At 51.1% G+C, this 22037-nt stretch overlaps 2 protein-coding genes and 1 non-coding gene across 9 annotated transcripts in view; 2 read left to right on the top strand and 1 right to left on the bottom strand.

Annotated features, from left to right (window-relative positions):
- Window positions 1–1792: 1792 nt before the first annotated feature.
- Window positions 1793–13424, top strand: CUNH17orf58 (chromosome unknown C17orf58 homolog). Its single transcript, XM_042702636.1, has 5 exons — window positions 1793–1988; window positions 8899–9072; window positions 10923–11360; window positions 11451–11645; window positions 12459–13424. The coding sequence occupies exons 1-5, from the start codon at window positions 1793–1795 to the stop codon at window positions 12644–12646; spliced, it is 1191 nt and encodes a 396-aa protein (XP_042558570.1). The 3' UTR covers window positions 12647–13424.
- Trnar-ccg lies at window positions 2058–2130 on the top strand. Its single transcript has one exon. It is a non-coding gene; the product is annotated as a tRNA-Arg (tRNA).
- A 3648-nt stretch (window positions 13425–17072) lies between the features above and the next one.
- Bptf (bromodomain PHD finger transcription factor) overlaps window positions 17073–22037 on the bottom strand; it is a 129270-nt gene continuing 124305 nt past the window's right edge. For all 7 annotated transcript variants that reach the window (XM_042702572.1, XM_042702575.1, XM_042702577.1 and 4 more), the window contains 2 exons: window positions 21413–21599; window positions 17073–19097 (listed from right to left, as the gene is read on the bottom strand). In XM_042702572.1, the coding sequence (XP_042558506.1) occupies window positions 19061–19097; window positions 21413–21599 (224 nt within the window). In that variant the 3' untranslated portion in view covers window positions 17073–19060. The remainder of the gene's footprint in view (window positions 19098–21412; window positions 21600–22037) is intronic.

Raw genomic sequence — 22037 nt, 5'->3', positions numbered from 1 at the left:
CTCTGAGGATTAGGTGAAACCGGCCCCACACTTTCCTTTTCGAAGGGAGGTGGACTACCCAAGGAGGAGGATCTTCCCCTGGGTCTCAGCCATTGTTTGTGCAAGGTCTGCATCACAATATGGATGAATAGGAAGAATCAGAAGAGGTTTAGTGACTCATGCCTGTCGTCCTAGCTACTTAGGAGCCTGAGATTTGAGAATTGTGGTTCAAAGGCAGCCTGGATAGGAAACTCTGTGAGACCAGAAGTAGCAATGTGGATCGAGTGGTAGAGCACTAGCCTTGAGCTGAAGAGCCGAGAGACAGCGCTCAGGCCCAGAGTTCAAGCCCCAAAACTGAACAACAACAACAACAAAAAACAAAGTAATAATGTGTCAAAGTCAGTTTGCCAATTATCACAAATGTATCACACTAATGTAACCTTAATACTAGGAAAAACCAGTCTACTTTTCACTCAATTTTTCTGATAAACTAACATTGCTAAAAAATCAAGTCTAGCCAGGCACCAGTGGCTCACACCTGTCATGGTAGCTACTCAGCAGGCTGAGATCTTGAGCGTGGCAGTTTGAAGCCAGCTCTGAGCAAGAAGGTCTTCGAGACTGACCTCTAATTAACCGGTCAAAAAGCCTTTAGTGGAGCTGTGGCTCCACAGCACCACTTCCAGCTTTTTTCTTTTTGCTTATGTGGTGCTGAGGAATCGAACCCAGGGCCTCATGCATGCAAGGCAAGCGCTCTACCACTGAGCCACCTTCCCAGCCCCAATCCGTGTAACGATTATCTCCAATAAACCACTCGAAAACCAGAAGTGGCGCTGTGGCTCAAGTGGTAGAGCGCTCGCCTTGAGCTGAAGAGCTGAGGGACAGCGCCCAGGCCCAGAGTTCAGGGCCCACGACCGACAAAACACAACACCCACGAACTTCATTCATTATCACCCACTTAGATCAGGAAAACGTTTCTCTGAAAGCTACCAAGCGCCGGATGCACTGTTGTGCTGAAAGCTCAACCCATTTCAATAGCAACAAACGGTGTCAGTCCCTGCCTTGTTTTCCTTTTGGCTGCCCTCAGCCCTCCAGCTCAGGGCTGGCGCTCCACCACCTGGGCCACGGCGCCACCTCGGGCGCTTCCTGTGGAATCGAACCCAGGGCCTCAGGCACGCGAGCCGCCTTCCCGGCGCCGTTTTTCAATTCGGTCATTTTCTGGAGCGTATCTGCAAAGATGCCCACGGGCTAAGCAATCGGGGTTGGGAGGGGGGGGGGGGTAAACGGAGGCAGCTGCTGGCGGCGGGAGGAAGGGAGGCCTGGGTTCTGCGGACCCCGGAACCTGCCGGCAGCGCCACCACGCCGGGGCGCTCGTTTATGTTTGTGAGGGAAAAGCAGGAACCTTCTAGTTCATACCAGCCCAAGGCACTGAGGAAGATCCCGTAGTGGACGGTCCCTTAGTAGACAATCCCTTGGTGTTCCGTCTCTTGGTGGACGGTCCCTTAGTAGACAATCTCTTGGTGTTCCGTCTCTTGGTGGACGGTCCCTTAGTAGACAATCTCTTGGTGTTCCGTCTCTTGGTGGACGGTCCCTTAGTAGACAATCCCTTGGTGTTCCGTCTCTTGGTGGACGGTCCCTTAGTAGACAATCTCTTGGTGTTCCGTCTCTTGGTGGACGGTCCCTTAGTAGACAATCCCTTGGTGTTCCGTCTCTTGGTGGACGGTCCCTTAGTAGACAATCTCTTGGTGTTCCGTCTCTTGGTGGACGGTCCCTTAGTAGATGCTCCCTCGGTGTCCGGTCCCCGATAGCGTGAAAAATGGACCCGCCAAGAAAACTGTTTACAGTTCCCCAGCGGAGCCGAAACCGCAGCAAACGTGGAGAATCTTCTAAGGAAAAAGCAAACACAAACCCAGCGGAAGGAGACTGCCGGCCCACGCGGCACCGCGGCCGCGGCGGCGGCGGCGGCTCGGAAGGGCGCATGCGCATTTTGCCGCTGTCGCCCACCACCCAACGCGAGACTACAGAACGCAGGGGCGGAGGCATCACGTAAGGAGCGGGTGTGAGAAGGCGGATTCCGTGGTGACCCAGTGGCCTAATGGATAAGGCATCAGCCTCCGGAGCTGGGGATTGTGGGTTCGAGTCCCATCTGGGTCGTACCAGGTTGCTTTTCTTTTTCTTTCTGAGAGGAAGTAGTAGATTTTGGAACAGAGTCTCACCTGTCTTCACATCCATTGTTTTACACATTTACAAATTAAGAGACGGGCCTGTCTTCAAAACATTGCAGTACAGGGGACAATGATTGTACTGAAAGTTACTTTTATTCTTCAAAGAGAATTGCATCTTAGCTCTACTGAGGAGCAACAGACAGCACTGCATCTATCTAGGGAAAATTCATTTGAATTTACAGTGATTTTTTTAAATCCTCTCTCTCTCTCTCTCTTTCTCTCTCTCTCTCCCCCCACCACCCTCTCCCTGTTTTTGCCAGTCCTGGGCTTGAACTCAGGGCCTGGGCACTGCTCCTGAGCTTTGTGTTCAAGGCTGACATCCTGCCATTGAGTCACAGCTGCACTTGGGCTTTTTCGTATTTAACTGGAGATAAGAATCTCAGGAACTTTCCTGCCCAAGCTGGCTCTGAACCTCAATCCTCAGATCTCAGCCTCCTGAGTAGCAAGAATAACAGGCATGAGCCTGAGATCTGAGGATTTGTGGTTCAAAGCCAGACCAGGCAAGAAAGTCAGTGAGACTCATCTCCAATTAACCACCAGAAAATCAGAAATTAACCTGTGGCTCAAAATTGTAGAGCACTGACCTTGAACAAAATTGCTCAGGGACAGGGCCCAGGTTCTGAGTTCAAGCTCCACAACTGACAAAAAAAAAAAAAGGAAAAAGAAACACAAAATCCTAGGAATCATAAATGGCACCCAGATTAAAGAAAAAAAAGAAAGCAAAAGAGCAGTACTTTCTTTTCCACCTTTCAGGCTGAGCTCTACCACAGGTAGCTATACTTGGGAAAACTTGTGCCGATGTGTACATCCAGATTGCAATGCTGCCTCTGGAATCTCCAGGACTAAGGAGAATTTATAGAAAAGCTATGCTATTATAACACAAATAAACATAATTTATGGTTTCTATGCTGTTACAACACAAATCTAATTTATAGTTTCTGGCTTCAAAGCATTATGAGGAACAAAGTTTACGTAATGAGAATATCAGGTTTTGTTTGGTATGTGTGGATGATCTACAAATTAGTGAAATAAAAGAAATAAAGAATTAAGTCCGGTCCAGTTGTCTAGCATGAAAAGTTGAAAGTCTTCTTGCAAATTTGCACAAAAGGAATGTCAGCAAGTTAATGCCTGAAAACAACTGAAGGCAATTTGGATCTGAGTCTGCAACAGAAAAAGGTCATTAGAGGAAATGGGAAGTTCAGTTACCATTGGACAGTGTTGATTTCCTGGTGTTGATGGTTGCCATGGTCAGGAAAGATGTTAGAGCTAGGGGAAACTCGTAGGTTATGTTTGCAACTTGTGGTGAATCTGATATTGTTCCAAACTTAAACTTGCCTGCCTGAGAATTGCAAATCACAATTTAAAAAACATTTTATTTTGCCAGTCCTGGGGCTTGAACTCAGGGCCTGGGCGCTGTCCCTGAGCTTCTTTTGCTCAAAGCTAGCACTCTATCACTTGAGCCACAGCGCCACTTCTATGTTTTTTTCGGTATATGTGGTACTGAGGAGTCGAACCCATGACTTCATGCGGGCTAGGCAAGCACTCTCCCGCTGAGCCACATTCCCAGCCCCTGCAGCATTTTTTGGTGGCTCCTACTTGCCCCTCTCCTCTCTCTTTCTGGGAGGCTTTTTCTTGGCATTGTTTCCATGCCAACTTCTCCCCAACAAGATGTCTCCATTGGCAAATCGAAGACACCCCATTCTGTCTTTCTCTAATTTCAGGTCCTGAAGATTTAAAAAAACAATTTTTGGGGGAGGGGGAGGATAATTCAGTACTGGAATTTCAACTCATGACCTGTTTACCTACTAGCCAAGTGCTCTACCACTTGAGTCATACATCTGACCCAGCCTTTTGCTGGCTAATTAGAGATGGAGTCTTGTGGAATTTTCGCACCTGTAAACTACTTAGGAGTCAGACCTGGAAGATTATGGCCCCAAATCAGTTCAGTCTCCAATTAGCCAGTAGGATGCCAGGCTGGCAGTATGGCTTTCATGGAACAATCCAATAGAAAAATGCCATTTTTCCACTCGTCTTGGAATCCCATAAAAGCAACAAGGAAGATGAGAACCAGACCATGAACATCCCCTCCCAGGGAGCCGGGAGACACCCGGGAAAGCCAAGGATGGAAGAAGCCAGCCATAAAGGGCAGAATTCCCAGGAAGGTTGACTGAAGGAGGCTGTGGCTGCAGATCCCAGGACAGGCCCACAGAGGGCGCTCTCCAAGGTTAGGGTCACACCTAAGGAGGCCAAATAGTACTCCTTGTTTCTAATGGGTCTGGATTTGCCTCCCTGCCCCACAGGGCAGCCAGAATGCCTTGGGTCCAGGAGCCCAGGAGGTGCTTATAGCTCCTTCCTAAGCCCAGATTTCTGCCCCACAGAAAATAAGAAATAGCAAAGGCTTATTGTTTCAAGCTATTAAACGCAAGCATACTTTAGGGATCTAATGAATAATGAAATAACAAGCTACTAGATGAAAAGTTTGCCTTCCTTGTCACGGAAGAAGAGCTGAGGGCAGGAAACACTACCATGGTTCCATCCGATTGGAAGTTGAGGCTGTCAGGCCAACAGGACTTTCCACGCTGCTCAACAGTCAAAGGAGCGGATCTGAATGTGTTCTCTGATGGGTAGGGTGAATCTCTGACCCTCAAGATTGACTATTTTTAGATGAAGATAGACCTCTCATGAAAGATTAGTGTTTTTTTTAGTTTATTGTTATTATAAAGGTGATGTACAGAGGGATTACAGTTGCATAAGCCAGGCAATGAGTACATTTCTACGTAAGCCAGGTAACGAGTACATTTCTTTTTGGACAATGTCTCCCCTTCCCTTGCTCTCTCCCAGTTTTCCCCTCTCTCCTGTGATTAGTGTTTTGTTTTTGTTTTTTGGTTCTGGGGCCTGAACTCTGGGCGTGGGTGCTGTCCCTCAGCTCTTCAGCTCAAGGCTAGCACTCTACCACTAGAGCCACAGTGCCACTTCCACTTTGGGTTTTCTGGTGGTTTATTGGAGATTAGAGTCACATTGTCTTTCCTGCCTGGGCTGGCTTTGAACTGCGATTCTCAGATCTCAGCCCCCTGAGTAGCTTCTTGTAGAATTCTTAGTTGGGGTTCCACTGAGTAGGCCATTGGTTAAATCACTGCCAGTGAGTGCCCGCCATCTGCAGTGTCCTTTCCCTCCCTGGGGAAGGCAGGGCTGACCGCAAGCCCCATCCTCAGATGCTATCTGGTGCTTTCTGGTGACTCAATGACATCCTTATCTGCCAAGCCCTCAGGTGGCCCTTCAAAAGTCACCCGGAAGCTCAGGAAACACAATGACATTCCTGTCACCTGAGAAATTCCAACACATAATTCGTGCTCAATAAATATTTGCTCAGCAGCCATGTACACCCCAAAGACCAGAACGTGCGGGGGGTGGGGGAGGGGGGGCAAGGAGGGGGAGAGGAGACCATCAGTCTCCTGGAGTTTTCCAGTTGACAGGGACATACAGCTATTGTGTGTGAGAGACAGAGATGAGGAGCCCTGAGCAGCGAAACATCCCAACCCTGGGAGCAACTTCCCTGCGCCCTGGCTTCTTCCCAAGCACCTTGCTTGGTCTTCTTGGGTGACTCGTTTATTGAAAGAGAACACCGGCCAGGCCCTAAGTATGCATGAGTCATTTTCCTATAAATCCATCTGGTGGCATTCTGGCGTTGGACACCAGTCCCCCAGAATCCTTTGTGTTTTCCCCCATTGCTGGGGTTCTGTGCTTGCACACCAGACACTGTTCAAGGCTGGCCTTGGCCTCTGCTTGCATTCTTTCTAGCTGGTGTTACAGGAGCCCACTGGGCACCTCTCTATTTCTATATTTCAGGGTGTGGGATTTAGGGCATTTAAACATTCCTACCGCAGGAAGATTTCCAGAACATCCCAAAGTAGATGTGGGTGACTTGAATGCCAACTCAGGAAGGTCTGTCTGAGGTGTGGTTGCAACTGAGAATGCTTTAGGCTCCTTCATTTTATTTCCACTTGGCTGAAAGGAGCCAAGATTCCTGCCAAGTTTCTACTCAGCTCTAGAGGATTTCAGTTCAAAGCCAGCCCAGGAAGAAAGATCTGTGAAACCCCATTTCCGACCAGCAAAAAGCATGGCGCAAGTTGGTGAGCAAAAAAACAGAGGAAGCTTGTGGCTCTGAGTTCAAACCCTAGTAGTGGAACAGAAGGAAAGGGAAGAGTGTATGGAAGAATGGCTAATCTGGGCACAAAGCTAATGAATGGTGTCTTGAGTCTACAGACACGGGCTTTGTGTGTGCATGGCTGGTGATGACCGGAGAGGCTAGTCCTCAGTAGGAAGTAGAGAATTTGCTTCATTGGTTCTGAGTGAGGGAAGGTTAGCTTGCTCACTTCAATTGCAATCTGTAAAAAGAAAAAAAAAGTGCTGCTCTTGAGGCTTGAACTCAGGTCCTGATACCATTCCTGAACTTTTCCCCTCTAAACTGAGCTACAGCTCCACTTCCAGCTTTTTTGGTGGTTAGTTGGAGATAAGAATCCTCCAGAAGGGCTGGGAAGGTGGTTCAGTGGTAGAGTGCTTGTCTTGCTTGCATGAGGCCCTGGGTTCGATTCCTCAGTACCACATAAGCAGAAAAAGCTGGAAGTGTGCTGTGGCTCAAGTAGTAGAGCACTAGCCTTGAGCTGAAGAGCTGAGGGACAGCGCCCAGGCCCAGAGTTCAAGCCCCCTGACTGACAAAAAGAAAAAAGACTCTCACAGACTTTCTTGTTCAGGCTGACACTGAACTGGGCTTCTCAGCTGTCTGCCTTCTGAGTAGCCAGGATGACAGGCATTGAGCCACTGGCGTCCAGCTTTTCAGCTGTCATTTGATCTCATGGTCTCCAAGCCACTTTCACATGAACAGTGACACCTCTCACTCACCACACTGCAGCCTCGCTGGCCAAGTCAACAGTCAGGTTTATACATCTGGGTTTTTGTTTTTATGAGTTGGGCCTATGATCAGTTCAACGATGAAACTGACTTGAGCCACGGAAATATGACATCCTACTTCCTTGTGCTGTCAGCCTTCCATTTTTAATTAATGCGTTAGTTTATGCTGTCAGTTGTGGAGCTGGCTTGGAACTGTTGATTCACAGATCTCAGCCTCCTAAGTAGCTGGGATCTCAGGTGTGAGTGCCACAGTGCCCAGATTATTCCTCCTCTTCTTCCTCCTTTTCTCGCTGGGAATCAAACCCCAGGGCCTTGTGCATGCTAGGCAAATGCTCTGCCTAGCTGAGCTGCGTCTCTCCAGATGAGTAAATTCGCTTCACTGTAGCCCACAAACCACAACACACAGGTCAGGAACCTGTTCTTCAGAATCCCTGCAGTTCTTCTCCTTGGGATGCTCCCTCCCTGAGGGCTGGGAGCTCCTCGGAACACGTCCTCAAGGCCCTGCATTCTGGAGGAAACTGCTTGTAAGGATACTTTCTGAAGCTGCAATTGGACCCATCATTTCCTAACTCCTACCAATCGGTACTTTCATGGTGAAGAAGAGATGTTCTGGTGTGTGGGCCGCCTGCCTGGCAAGGCCTCCAGTAGAAAGAACTTGACCATCCTGCCATGGGCTTCCCCACTTGCCCCAGAGGGGGGGGAGGAAGGGGAGGGCCTCAGAATGGGCTCAGCCCCTGGCCTTCCTATTTTCCAGCCACCACAGTGCAGGGGCTGGGTGTGGAGGCAGGTGCCTGGACGGAGCGTTCCAGGCCAGCCTAGGCTACCCCATATCTAAAAGAAGAAAAGAAAAAAGCCAACCTCACCCCCACCCCTCAGAAACAAATCTACCAAATCATGAGCAGGGAAGCCACGTTACTTCCCGAGTCTCCTTTGGCTCAGATGCTCCAAACAAGCCAGCCTCCTCCGGGCCTCCCTAGGCCCTGGGGTGGGGGGTGGGGTGCTCCCCGTGAATCCAGTCCCCTTGGGGAATGGTCCCTGTGCTCCCTCTGGGTGGGCGACAAGGCCCAGGTGCGGGACGCAGGGCACCTCTTCACAGAGTTCGCCTCCTTCAGAGTCAGGGCCGCTCCCCGGCTTCCCGCCCGGCTCACCTAGCCGGGAAAGACCCCGGTCCCCAGGAAGACACAGAAACAGGCCAACACAAAACCAACTCCAGAGAATGGGGCAGAGGAGGGAGAGGGAGAGAGGAGGGAAGAGGTAGAGGAGGAGGAGGAGAGGAAGAAGTAGGGGGAAAAGAGGAAGAGGAAAAGGAGGAGGGGGAGATAGAAGAGAAAGGGAAGGAGGGGGAGGGAGGAGGAGGGAGAGGAAGAGGAGAGGGGAAGATAAGATGAGGAGGGAGGGGAGAAGGAGGAGGGGGAGGAGGAGAGGGAGAAGTAGGGGAAAGGAGGATGGAGGAAGAGGAGGAGAGAAGAAATAGGAAGCAGGGGAAAGGAGGGAGGGAGGAGGAAGAAGGGCAGAGGGGGAGGAAGAGGAAGAGGGGAAGGAGAAGGAACAGAAGAGGGAGGGAGGAGAGGAGAGGAAGAGGAGGGAGGGGAAGAGAGGAGGGAAGAGGTAGGGGAGGAGGGAGTGGAGGAGAGGGAGAAGAAAGAAGTAGGGGAAAGGAGGAGGAAGTGGAGGAGGGGGAGGAAGAAGTAGGAAGTAGGGGAAAGGAGGGAGGGGGAGGAGGGGGAGATAGAAGGGGAGGGGGAGGGGCGGTGTTCGCCGCGCCACCCCCCTTCCCCCCCCCATCCAGTTCTGCAGGCCCCGGCGGCCGGGCCGGGCCGGGAGGGAATCCGGGCGTTCGGCCTGGGCCGCGCCGCGCTTCCCGTGCCGGTGGCCGCAGCCCGGGGCCCGCCCGGGGCGGGGGCGCAGGGCCCGGGGCCGGCGGTGCCCGCGCCCCCGAGGCCGCCCCTCATTAGCATGGACGGTGCGGGTGTGGGGCAGGGCTGGGGGTGGAGAAGGCGAGCCCGCGCCGCGGCCGGGGCTTCGAGCCCGGGAGCCCCGCGTCCCAGCATGACAGCTCGCGCGCTCTGGCTGCTCTGCCTGGCGGCGGGGTGGACGGCCGGAGCCCTGGCGGCCCAGGGCAGAGGTGAGGTCGGGAGCCGGGGCGGAGGGCGGGAGGGCGGGGAGGGCAGAGTTTGCGGGGTGCCTGCGAGCAAAGGACCGGAATCTTGGGGTCCCCCAATGTTGTGTGTCTGTGGCAGCTCAGGCTCCGTGATGCCCGGCCGGCGGGAGCAAACTTGGCATGCTGAGTAGTTGCAGAAAGTGTCAAAGGGGGCTCGGCGCGCCTTCGGGGGGCGCGGCGGGCAGCAGGCGTCCTCCCTCCCCCCTCCCCGGAGCGTGGGCCCCGCGGGCTGGGGGCTGCGGGCCCAGGACGGGGAGGGGCCGGGGGGTGACACGGCCAGCGGGGGGGGGGGGGGACCCGGGCGCCTCCCCGGCCGGATCTGCCTTTGACACGGCCGCGCGTGGACGGCAGGCGGGAGACGCAGTCCAGGGCTTGGATCTCGGCGGGGCGAGGTGGGGGGCTGGCTGGTCTTGGGGTGTCCCGCGTGCTCCCCCCACCGCGCCCCGCGGTGCACTTCGGGTGAACGACCCGGGCGGCTTCTCCCCGCGGATCGCAGCCTTTCGCGGCTCTGACCGCCCAGGGTCCCGCCCGTGGGAAGCGGGGCAGAGGCGCACGGCGGCCGGGCAGGCGCGGAGACCCGGCGGCGGCTCGTGCCGGGGGACACCCCTTCACCACGGGGAATCAGAACCAGGTGTTGGCGGGGGAGAGAAGGGGGAAAACAGGACTGGACGGGGCATTCTGGCCGGGAGAAAGCGGACTTCATTTTGCTGGAGGAGGTTCGCAGTCTGGCGAGAAGCGCCGTAGATGGAGGGCAGCGGGTCTGCGAGCGCCGGGCTCGGGCCCGCGGGGAGGCCACGCCCACCGCGCAGCCCCGCTCTCGCGCCTGATTGGACGGCGCGGGGACCCCGGGGACCCAGGCGACCCCCACCCCGCACCCCGGGGGCCGGGGTTGTGTAACCGGCCGTGGAAAGCTGCCCGGTTCCCAGCCGGCCGCAGTCTCTTCACCGACCTGTCGGTCTGCCGAGCGGGAGCAAAGCCACGGGTCGTGTTGTGTTTCCCGTGTCCTCACGGCAGGCTAGTTAGAGTTTGCGCCCACCGTCTCGTGCGTGCGTGAGAGTGTGCGGGTGTGTAATGGCAGCGATGCGTGCTTTCACACTTCACCGGGGAGCCCCTGCCTCCCAGCCGGGCTGACGGAGCGGCGTCCCCGGGGCCAGTCCGCTCGCGATCGCCGGCCTCCGCGGAGCCCCGGAGGGCTGCGTCCCCGCGGACGGGAACCCACGCGCGCGGCGGCCGAAGCGGGCGGGGAGCTGCGCTCAGCCGAGCCTCCGCCCCGGGGCCGGCGCTCGGGACCTTCCCCAGCGGCAGCCGGGGGGGGGGGGGGTCCCCGGAAGGGCCGGAGGCTCGGCTCACCCCACGTGACCAGCAGCAAACCGGCGGCTGTCATCCGAAATGCCGTCGATCGGGGGAAAAAGGCTCCAAAACAAAATAAAGCGTGCCCGCGAGGCCACCGGCGGCGAGCCCCGTTTCTAGGGGGGCGACCCCGGCCCGCCCCCTGCCCCCGGGGGGTGGGGAACCCAGCTGCTCCGCCCCCCACTTCCGGCCCCCCTTCTCTCCTCCTGCAGGTGTGCCTGCGCTGGATCTCCCCGTCCTCCGTCCCGCCCTTCCTTCTTCACCCCCCGGGCCTCCACTGACGGCCTCCCCTTCTCCCACAGCCTCGGGGCCGCACGGCAGGAAGCCCGACCTCGGCGGCGGCGGCGCCAAGACCCCGGAGCCGCGGGAGCCCGCGATCCCTGACCCCAGCGCCTGGCCCGACTCGGGGCGCCGGAAGCCCACGCCGCCCTCCGAGAACCGCGCCGGCTTCCGGGAGGCCACGCGCGCGCCCGCCGCCACGCCGGGCCCGCGCTTCGCTCAAGCCGAGAACCGCGCGTCGCCGCGCCGCGCGCCCGAGTCGGAGGTTCCCCCGCGCCGCGCGCGCCCCGGTGCCCAGCGTTCCCCCGCGCCGCGCGCGCCCCCGCGCGCCGCCGCCGCCCGCGCTCCGCACCCCAACCGGCCGCGCGCCGCCGCGCCGCCGCCCTGGCCCGCCGAGCCCTGCGCGCGCCCGTGCGGGGCCGACGCGGACGAGCACGAGGCGTTCTGCGCCAGCGAGTTCGGTGAGGGAGGGGTGGGTGCGGGCCGGGGAGGGCAGGGGGCGCCCGGACAGACGGACAGAACCGCTCTCTCTCCCCCTCTCGCCCCGGAAGCAGCAGCGAACGGCGTGGTGCGCGGCGTGGACGCGCTGGGCGCGGGCGCGCGCCTGGTGACGCTGCTGCTGGACGGCGACGGGCTGTACCGCCGCGACCGCCTGTACCTGGCGCCCGACGGCTTCCTCTTCCAGGTCCACATCCTCGCCCTGGACTCCGCCCGCTGCAGCCGGCCGTGTCCGGAGTTTAAGCTCGGTAGGAAGGCCGCCGGCCGCGGGGCACCCGCAGCCCCGCACCTCGGTAGAACCTAGACGACAGGCACCCCGGGCCCGGCCCACGACACTCAGCAAACGTGTTACGTACGGAAGTGGGGTGGAGCCGGGCGCCCGTGGCTCCCGCCTGTCATCCTAGCTGAGACCCGAGGATCGCGGTTCAAAGCCAGCCTGGGCAGGGACGGCCGTGAGACTAAACCACCCGAAAGCCGGAAGTGGCGCCGGGGCTCACGTGGTAGAGTGAGGAGCTGAGGGACAGCGCCCAGGTCCAGAGTTCAAGCCCCACGGCCGACCCCCCAAAAAAGTGGGGCGGATGAGGAAACCTGATTGTGCGGAGAAAAGCTTCCAGTTGCTGGGGCGGGTGGGTTAGACACACGGTGAGGACTGCACGGGTGAGGAGCACAGCCCGGGTCTCCTTCCCGCAGCCCTGCCCTCCCTCCTTCCCGCAGCCCTGCCCTCCCTCCTTCCCGCAGCCCTGCCCTCCCTCCTTCCCGCAGCCCTGCCCTCCCTCCTTCCCGCCCGTGAGGCCTGTGTGCGCGCGCGCGCGCTCATGCGCCGGCGCCGGGCCTTCCCCGCCCGCAGGCCCTGGGTGCTGCCTCCCAGCTTTTCCCCTCATGGGTGACGCTCTTCCCACCTGAGCCACCAGCTCCACTGCTAGCTTGTCGGGTGGTTAGGTGGAGGTCAGAGACTCACGCACTGCCCGGCCCCGGGGCTGGCTTCGAACCGGGGCGCTCAGATCTCCGCCTCCCGAGGCGCGCACGCCGCTAACGTCTCTCTTCTCGGTTGTTCGGACCAGGCACCAGGTACATCGTGATGGGCCACGTCTACCACAAGCGCCGGCAGCTGCCCCGGGACCTGCTCCCGAGGCTGAAGGGGCGCGTGCGCCCCGGGGACGGGCTGCTGCCCGTGGGCAGCTACGTGAAGAGGTTCAACCGGAGGCGGGACCGGCAGGTGCGCGCGGCCATGCGCCTCCAGTGCAGCTGAAACGCAGCGCGGCCGAGCCCGGGAGACTCGAACTCAGCCCCAACGACGATGTCTGCATGGAATGGGGAGAGGGAGGGGTCTTTAAAAAACGGGGCCCACAGCTGTGTTACGGACAACTTGGGGATCATCCCAACTCTTAGAGTTGCCACAGGCTCATGTACCAGACGATTTCCACACGGACAGGACCCGCTTCTCGGGTCAGTAGCCAGTTCCTCAAATGGAACCCGGGTTTACTGACACCCCTCCAGGACCTGACCTGTGCGGTGAACAGATCACGGCTTCATGTGAAGTTTTTAAATTATTTTAATTTAATACATTCTCCGGTAGAAATAGTTCACAAAAAAGATCTGAATTTAAATATACAACTTTGAACCGTTTATATCATGTACCAAGCCAAATGTTATCCTTAAAACCATCACATTTCAAATTCTGTACAAAAGAGGAAAGCACACTCATCTGAAGACATTTACGGGTGAAATGTCCTTTAGATCAAACCCTAGAGTTAGAGCAGGACAAGTATTAACATTTTACATTTAAGGAGTACAAAAGGGCTTAATTCAAGCACAGTATTATAGAAGGCAAGAGTTCCTGATGTACCAAAACGTAAAATATAGTCTAGATTCTAGCCTCCTGCTCCTAATAGCTTGTTTTGTGCCAAACCGGCAGCAACTGCAGTATTGCGATGCTAAGCATACTCTGGTGGAGCTGATGTCATTTTTCTATGAAGACCAAATAGCACATTTGTGTATGGGAAGCAGTAAATCTTGCCTTGAAATCACATCTTGGATGCACCTGGTTTTTGTTTTTAGTCTCACTGAGCCTGAAGGTTTGAGGAAAAAAAAAAAAAAAACCCTCCCAAACCAACTCCTCAAATGCAATTCATTAATGGACAGCTCACCAGCAAGCAAGTTGTAAATGTTTTCCAGTTGGGTTTGAAAGAAAGTTTAATCACTAGCTAAATCTGCTAACGACTCCATACTTGACATTACAGCGGTTTTCAGATCAAGCTATGTTTTGGTTAAAGCACTACGAATACAGATACCAATAATGTGCAAAGATTATTTCTCAAACACAGACTTCCCATGAAGGGCTTGAAGCAGGTTCTTTGGACTCAAGGTGACAGGCTCAACTCAGGCCTGTCTGGGATGAGACACTGCAGGGTTGATGGCTTCAGGCATGACTTCTCACCTCTGATCTGGGACAGAGGTAAAATGAAGCTGAGAGGTTTTGGCTACTCTGATAATGCAATACTGGGGACTTGTAGTGGATTTTACAAAAATCAGTCTTGTCAGATACTTATTAAAAGTTTCACTACAGTTGCTCAGAAATTGAGTCCATTACAGCATAAGGAATTGACAATAGAGCATGCAGCTAGTGAAGTTTTTTTTTTTTTTTTGTGTACTAGTGTGGGGGCTTGAACTCAAGCTTACTTGGCTTTATCGCTCAAGACTAGTGCTCTATCATTTGAAATCACATCTCTGCTTCCAGCTTTTTGCTGGTTAATTGGAGATGAGCCTTACCAACTTTTTTTTTTTTTGCCTAGGCTGGCTTCACAGCTTAATCCTCAAATCTCTGCTTCCCCGGTAGCTAGCTTTACAGGTGCAAACCATCCGAGCCTGGCTGAATGAAGGGATTCAGACTAATGTTTTATTCAGGATTAACTCAGGCTTAATAGGGTCAGTAAAAAAAAAAAAAATCAAGGATGTCTTTTTTTTTTTTTTTGAAAGTACTTGGATTTGAACTCAGGGCCTAAGTGCTCACTAAGCAGGGAGTCAACTCCTGAGCCACAGCTCCAGCCTTCAAAACAAAGCTTGTAAAATGGCAAAAGGCTTAGTTGTGTTTTCATGGAGTCAACTCCTGAGCCACAGCTCCAGCCTTCAAAACAAAGCTTGTAAAATGGCAAAAGGCTTAGTTGTGTTTTGAGGAACAAGATGGGAAAAAAATTACAGTAAGACTACACCCATTCTGAAGCCTAAAGAGAAGTGCCAGAAATGCATGTGGTTAGATTTAAGAGAGAAAACAATTTTACATAAACGTGAGAGTTAAGGTCAAAAGTACTCATGTAACTAAGATAATGTATGGGAAAAAAATGAAGACACACACAAATGCCAGGCCTCTGATGCTCATGGATACTTGCAAGTCACGAGGTGAATTTGCTGGCCCCATAAACATATGCAGGCGGCTTTTAGTGAAGCCTGCAGAAGATGTAAGGCCACCCATCTTTCCGGCCAGGTCTGAGAAGGCTCACTGCGGATGTAGACGGAGAACCTCAAGAGCAGACTAACTCCAGGTTAGGCACAAAAGATCTGCAGCTTTGTCAATATGCAGTCAGGAACATTTGAATGAGCAAGTTCGTTGTTTCTAATCCCTTTTGTCCTATTGATGGGTTTTTCTCAGTACATGCTTTTGGGCCAAAGACTAAAGGGCCCTTTGTGCCTATGGGCATATAACAGCGCCTCACGGAGAAAATACTGGGCAGCCCGCTGGAGGAGCTCACTAGCAGCTGTTCTTCAAATTAAGCTGTCACTTTAAAATTCAAGGGGAAGTACTATTTTTTTTTTTTGGTATGGGAAGGTCTCTAAGATCAACTTTTTCCTTTCTTTGTGGCTTTTAAAAATGTCTCAAAGACGCCATTTGGCACAGTTCCTCTTGCTCCTGAAATAATCTTTTAAGGTTACCTAAAGCACACACACGCACATGCAAACACTTCTCAAAAAACGGACTCGTCACCTACTACTGTGTCTAACCTCAACTGCAGGATCTGTTTAACAATGGAACCAAGTTAAAGCAGGACTTTATCATTTTAAAAAATATAGCTTATTTCTTTAGTTGAATTTGGTCCAAAGTGCCTCAGACTATTTCACATTATTAGAGATACTTGGAAGTGGCGTTGTAGCTCAAGCGGTAGAGCGCTAGCCTTGAGCTGAAGATCGCAGGGACAGCGCCCAGGCCCAGAGTTCAAGCCCCAGGACAAAAAAAAAAAAAGATACTTTTCAGCTTGCCCTTTCCCTGCCCCCACCCCCTCTTTTTTTTTTTTTGTGCCAGTTCTGGGGCCTCAACTCAGGGTCTGGATGCTGTCTCTGAGCTTCATTTTGCTCAAGGCAAGCGTTCTACCACTTGAGCCATAGCCCCACTTCTGGCTTTTTCTGAGTAGTTTATTGGAGGTAAGAGTCTCACAGTCTGTTTTGCCCAGGCTAGCTTTGAACCGTGAACCTCAGATCTCAGCCTCCTGAGTTGCTAGGATTACAGGCCTGAGCCACCAGTGCCCGGCCCCCATTACTTTTATTTAAGGGCTGGAAATCTGAGACTGCTCGGTCATGAACTCCATCTGGAGAAGAGCGGCCCTGCCCAGCTCAGTCTGTAAGAGCTGTAGGTTTTCAAAGGCCACTAGGTTGGCTAATGTGAGAAATATAAAGAAACAGGGAGTTGGCCTGACAGATCAACAGAAATAGGGAGAGATCTTTTATTGGTAGATTTTTTGGAAGGCAGGTTACAAACAGCACTCCAGGCCACTTGGATATAAAAGGTCATTGTTTTGCTTTAGAAAATATCTTCCCAAAATTTACAATAAAAAAAAAAAACCCCACAACAACAACCCACTGCAGGACATGAAGTACAAACTTTGCAGAATTTGGAGAAAAAAGCTTTACCTTTATGAAAATAATTTTTATGAAATGGTTTCAAGGATTGTGAATTGGGAGATGAAGCATAGCAAACATTGAAAATATATTTTAGCCAAAAGAATCCATTGATGTAAGTGAAATCTATTTACAGGCCCCAAGGCTGGGGCAGAAACATTCTAGTAGTATTAACAGATGTGCATTATTCTACTTGGATTATTGAAAGCCAAACAGCTTAATATCTTAACTGAATAGTAGACTTTTGTTAAAGATACTCATAGAAAAGTAGCTTTTGAAGAATGTAAGTTATTCAAAATCACTTTTGAAAGACTAGAACTCTAGTTGATAAAACTATATAAAATGTCTTCACGTACTTATACGATGACAGAAATGGTTATTAAAGTCTTGATGCTATTAAAAACATGAAATGAACATCATCTTTGTCTTTTCGTTTTCCTTTTCTGTGCAGGTCCTTGGGCTTGATCTCAGTCAGGGCCATGAGCTTGTATGTGGCTTTTTCCGTTCAAGGCTAGTGCTCTTTCACTTGAGCCGTGCCTCCAATTCTGGCTTTTTGCTGGTTAACTGGAGGTAAGTCTCTGGGACTTGTCTGCCTGGGTTGGCTTGGAACCTTGATCCTCAGATTTCAACCTCTTGAGTAGCTAGGATTACAGGCGTGAGACTACCCGTGCCTGGCTTCCTGGACGTCTTTTTTTGGATACAATTTGGCAATGTCAACAGCTTCAGAAAATATAGCAACCAATCTGCCAACCAACCAGCTATTGTTTCATTAGAAACTGCACCAAATCCAATGTCAGAACCAGTACTTTATTCTCCTAAGATGAAATGTCCTATTACGTACAAAAAGAATTGCTGTTTCGTTTTGCCACAATTTGTTAAACACATAGCAACCTAATTTTAAGTGAATAAATAGTACAGAAATACTGTGATGTGATGACTTGCCGAATAATTGTGTAATTCATTCAAACGTAGAATTCTTGCATCGGCCCAGTGCATACAACATGTAACATTAAAAAAAAAAACAAAACAAAACACACACACACACACACAAAAACTAAAAGGACCAAATAACCTGTATTTAACTACTTTCATCTTAATATTTTAGGCAAAAACTTTGCTTCCAGGTTTCTACACTGAGTTGATGTGACATCTTCGTGTACAGGGGGAATAAAATGACTGCAGAAAAACCTGTGCACCTGAGCCTGGAGGAGGGAGGGATGAACTGCAGCAGCAGCTTACTCTGAAGAAGCTACTGGCTGGGAAAGGTTTTGCATAGCAAGACAACACTGAACAGAAGGAAACTTGAAAAAGCAAAAAGTAGGCAACTTCCAGGACATGGTAAGGACAAAGCTAGTTGTGCAAAACGCTAGAAAAATCCTTGCAAAGCTGCCTAATTCAACTGTGGCAGATGTGAGAAGCGGTTCTCAGCGCACAGGAAGAATGGTGTAGAAGGATCACACACTGACAGGAAACACAAGCAGAATAATACACCTTCCTCCCCTGCTTTCCCGTTTTCCCAAAGCTTATGCTACTTTTCCTGATGTGGAGCAGACAGACAAGAAACAAAGGAACAAACCCCCAACCAACCAACAACCAATGACAGAGGGTAAGGGTACGTAAAGATGCCCTTCCTGCACTCTAAGTATTAGCTGTCTGGAACCAGCCATCGCCTGGAATCTCAGAGAACAGACAAAGGCCTTTCTCATGGGTATGGTCAACTGAGGAAAGGGATTAGCACCCTGCAGACTTTCCGTCACATGCCCACAGTGGACTGGGAATCCTAACGGGGGTCACCCCTGTCCCGGAGACACCCAGGTCTCACTGGAACCTCTGCCTCTCATGATATGGCCCCCTCCCCGCAAAGGCTCACAGATCCTCATGAGCGCACAAAGACACCTCCATCTGTGGGAGAAAAAGTATCTCCATTTATTTCCATTCATATACATCCATAGTTGAATTTTAATACAAAAAGAAAAAAATTAGAATCTGACAAATGTTTACAAACAAGATACCTTCAAATAGATTTTGCTCCTTTTAGCCTGGTGCGGAGTAAATGGCGGACTGTAATGGTGTGCTCAAGGAGTCAGTCTGTAGTCCAGGACTACTCAGCCCAACCTCTCATCGAGCTTAATTTGTGTCTACCATGAACAGTAACTCATTGTTGATTCCCAGGTGTGTGTGCACATGTGTACATAGCAGCTCCTTTCATAGAAAGAAAAGACATCTAGAGGTCGTTGGAACTTCACCTACAGGAGTCATGATAAGATACAGAATGGGTCGCGTGGAACCAGGGCTGGATTTTATAAGAAAAAATAATTAGCTGACAAATGAGGGCAGCAATAAAAAAGCGTCTTTTTTGCAACAATAAATAAATACAGTCAAAAGTTTTCTGTGGGACTGACTAAACCAGCTTCTTCACTGAAGAGCGGCCGCAGCATCCGTGGACTTTCACGGGACCCCATAGTCTTTTATTTATTTTTTCTTGCTTTTTCTTTTTCTTTTTTTTTTTTTTTCAATAAACAAAGTTTTCCCGCTTCTGCCACAATAGTAAAACCATTTGATCTTGACAAGATAATGGTGTCGTTGACTTTGTTTTTCCCTTGTCCGTTGGACAAAATTGGCCAAGAATATAATTGGACTGTTAGGACCAATAAAAACGAAGTGTAGCTCATGTCTCATCAGGATAACCTGACTAAAAACATCTGGCTTCTTAATTTCAAATAGTTCAGACAACCAGATTCTTGCTGAGTTTTACGTTAGGTTAACGTGCTGAACTTTAAGAAGCTGAAGACTGCAGTTTGTTGTTATGAGACCTACAGAATACAGAAAACAGGGAATCATTAAGCACTCTTCTGACTGAGAAACAACGATGCTTTTGTGGGCGATGCGGGGAGCGGGCCTTGTGCTCACCATTGGCACACAGTAGAGAACAATTCAGAAATTTTCAACTGTAATAGCAGAACAATAAGCATGATAGCTCATTGGAAAAAAGTCATTAAAAATACATAAATTATAGCCAGGAGCTGGCTCACGCCTGTAAGCCTTGATGACTCTTGACACTGTAATTCACTTAAGCAGAACTGAGTATAATTCTCAACTTGGCTTCTAGGTTCCCTAAAGAAAATTATATAAATCTTAGCATACTAAAAGCTATGTAAAAGCCAGGGGCTGGTGGCTCACGCCTGTTTTAATCCTAGCTACTCAATACGCTACTCAAGATCTGAGGATCATGATTCCAAGTTAGCCTGGGCGGGAAAGTCCATGGGATTTTTTCTGCCAATCCTGGAGCTTGAACTCAGCACCTGGGCACTGTCTCTGGGCTTCTTTTGCTCAAGGCTAGCACTCTACCACAGCACCACATCTGACTTGTTCTGTGTATGTGGCACTGAGGAATGGAGCCCAGGGCTTCATGCATGCTAGGTAAGCACTCTACCACTGACACACACGCCCAGCCCTGTGAGATTCTTATCTCCAATAAGCACCCCAAAAAAGCCCCAAGTGAAGCTATGGCTTAAGTGATAGAATGTAAAGCATGAGTAAAAAAAAGCTCAGGAACAATGCCGAGGCCCTGAGTTAAAGCCCACAGGATTGGCACCAAAACAAATAAATTAATTAAATAAAATAAAGCTAGGGGCTGGGAAGGTGGCTCAGTGGTAGAGTGCTTGCCTAGCATGCATGAAGCCTTGGGTTCCTCAGTGCCACATACACAGAAAAAGCCGGAAGTGGTGCTGTGGCTCAAGTGGTAGAGGGCTAGCCTTGAGCGGGCTACCCCAGGCCCGGTAAAAAAAAAAACAACCAGCTACCTATGAATAACCAGGTGGAAATGTGTCCTAGGTGGGCCCTTTTGGATGGGGAATATCAGCACAAAGCCCTAGTGTCCATGCCTATGAAGAGAGGAAGAGGGAGAGGAGAGAGAGGGAGGAGGAGAGGGAGAGGAGGGAGGGAGAGAGAGAGAAAGGGAGGAGAGGAAGCAGGAGAGCGGGCGGGGAGAGTGTGAGAGCAGTGAGTTAATGTGTAGGGGTTGATAGTTTTATACACTTGGCAAAGTTTACTACTGTGTTCTTTTATCCTGTTTGCCTACTTGGCTTCCTTCCTTCCTTCTAGTCTGAAATTCCTTTAACAGAAGGTGACTAGATACTTACCCTTCACTTTAAGTAAGCTGACGCTAAAACTACAGTTCTTGTAATTACTTGCTTCAGGACAAGGAAGATAACACCCTGAAGATTTTCTTTTATTTTTTTTTTTCCCAGTCCTGGGGTTTGAACTCAGGGCCTGGGTGCTGTCCCTGAGTTTCTTTTGCTAAAGGCTAGCACTCTACCACTGGAGCCAGAGCACCACTTGTGGCTTTTTCTGTGTATGTGGTACTGAGGAATGGAACCCAGGGCTTCATGCATGCTAAGCAAGCACTCTACCACGAAGCCACCTTCCCAGCCCCAAAATGAAGATTTTCTCTGGAGAGAAAGCACGGATCCTACACTTCTAGCCTGGACTTTCTCCTAGTTGTGTGGTGTCCCGTAGGAATTCACCAGACAATATGGAGACATCCAGGCACCAACCCAGTCCCAGTCTACCCAATCCAAGCACCTAGGAATGGTCCAACTGGGGCTGGTGGATGGGGCACAGTGAGAATCTCCAGGCTGCAGAATGGCTGCAGTTATCCCAGAAAAGGAAAGCAGGTGTCCAAAGGAAGGAAGGAAGTCACAGGCTTGAGATGGGGGATGCACATGGGACTCAGAAACCTAAGAACGATGAAGGCCTCAGTAACCGGCTCAAGCAAGTTGCTCCGTGCTCTTCCAGCAGAGTTAAAGCAGCCTGAGGGGACATTTTATACTTCTGTAATTCTCTACTGTATGGAAACTCAAGAGGAACGAGCTCTCAAGGGATCCTGAAGGCAGCATCTTCTGTTCTGGGCGTGCTTGATAAATGCTTGTTCAATTTGGAAAAAAAAGAAAAAGAAAAAAACTTGTCCTGGTAGTATGTCATAATACAAGAGTATTGATTTTTCAAAACTTTTTTTATTTGAAGGTTCACACTGGCTACATATGCTGCGCAGACTCCTTAGATAGCACCGTGTACAGACAGAGTTCCTGGGCTGAATCCCTGCAGAATGTGAAGCCCATTTGCTTACCTGCTGGCCTTGAATCCTTTCAACTTCTGCACAAAGAATGATTCCAGAACTTCTGCACATTGGTAAAAAGGGGAGTCACTAGGATTGTAGTAACGGCAATTATCAAAAATTTTGGTCATGTCTGCCACAAATTCGGTCAGCTTTTCATAATACCGTCTCTGTACTCTTTCTTCCATGGTGGCAAGGTCTTAAAAACAGAAAAGGAAAAAAGATTCCCCAAGTTTTAAGATTTTCCCACTGTAAATGAACGTATTCTGTAGTTCTGATTAGAGAATAGATTTTTTGCTAAAACAATAATAGAACTGAGCTGATTTATCCCACAAGCCACTAAAATGCCAGAAGTGGAGGTGTGGGTCAAGTGGTAGAACACTAGCCTTGAGAAAAAGCTTAGGAATAGTGCCTGAGCCCTGAGTTCAAGGCTCAAGACCAGTACACACACACACACACACACACATACACATATACACACTAATAATTGATGCAAAAAAGGACTAGACGGATGGTTTATCAGTGGCTTGCTGGTATTATAATGTATACACATGAAGCCAGATGAAAAAATGCAGAGAACAAAGGCTAGGAGGAGGGTTGTACCATCTTCCTAGAACTTCCACACCTTTAGCTACCC

This window comes from Dipodomys spectabilis, unplaced genomic scaffold (genome assembly GCF_019054845.1).
Source record: "Dipodomys spectabilis isolate Male_0828 unplaced genomic scaffold, ASM1905484v1 ptg000329l, whole genome shotgun sequence".
NCBI lineage: Eukaryota > Metazoa > Chordata > Mammalia > Rodentia > Heteromyidae > Dipodomys > Dipodomys spectabilis.
This window is presented reverse-complemented; position numbering and strand designations above follow the sequence as displayed.

Bases quoted from the DNA above. Each gene is read 5' to 3' on its own strand.
- CUNH17orf58 (XM_042702636.1), top strand. From the start codon at position 1,793: ATGGACCCGCCAAGAAAACTGTTTACAGTTCCCCAGCGGAGCCGAAAC. The intron at 1,989-8,898 runs GCGAGACTACAG...CCCCCCATCCAG, and splicing joins GCTGTCGCCCACCACCCAAC to TTCTGCAGGCCCCGGCGGCC. The intron at 9,073-10,922 runs GTGCGGGTGTGG...CTTCTCCCACAG, and splicing joins GCCCCTCATTAGCATGGACG to CCTCGGGGCCGCACGGCAGG.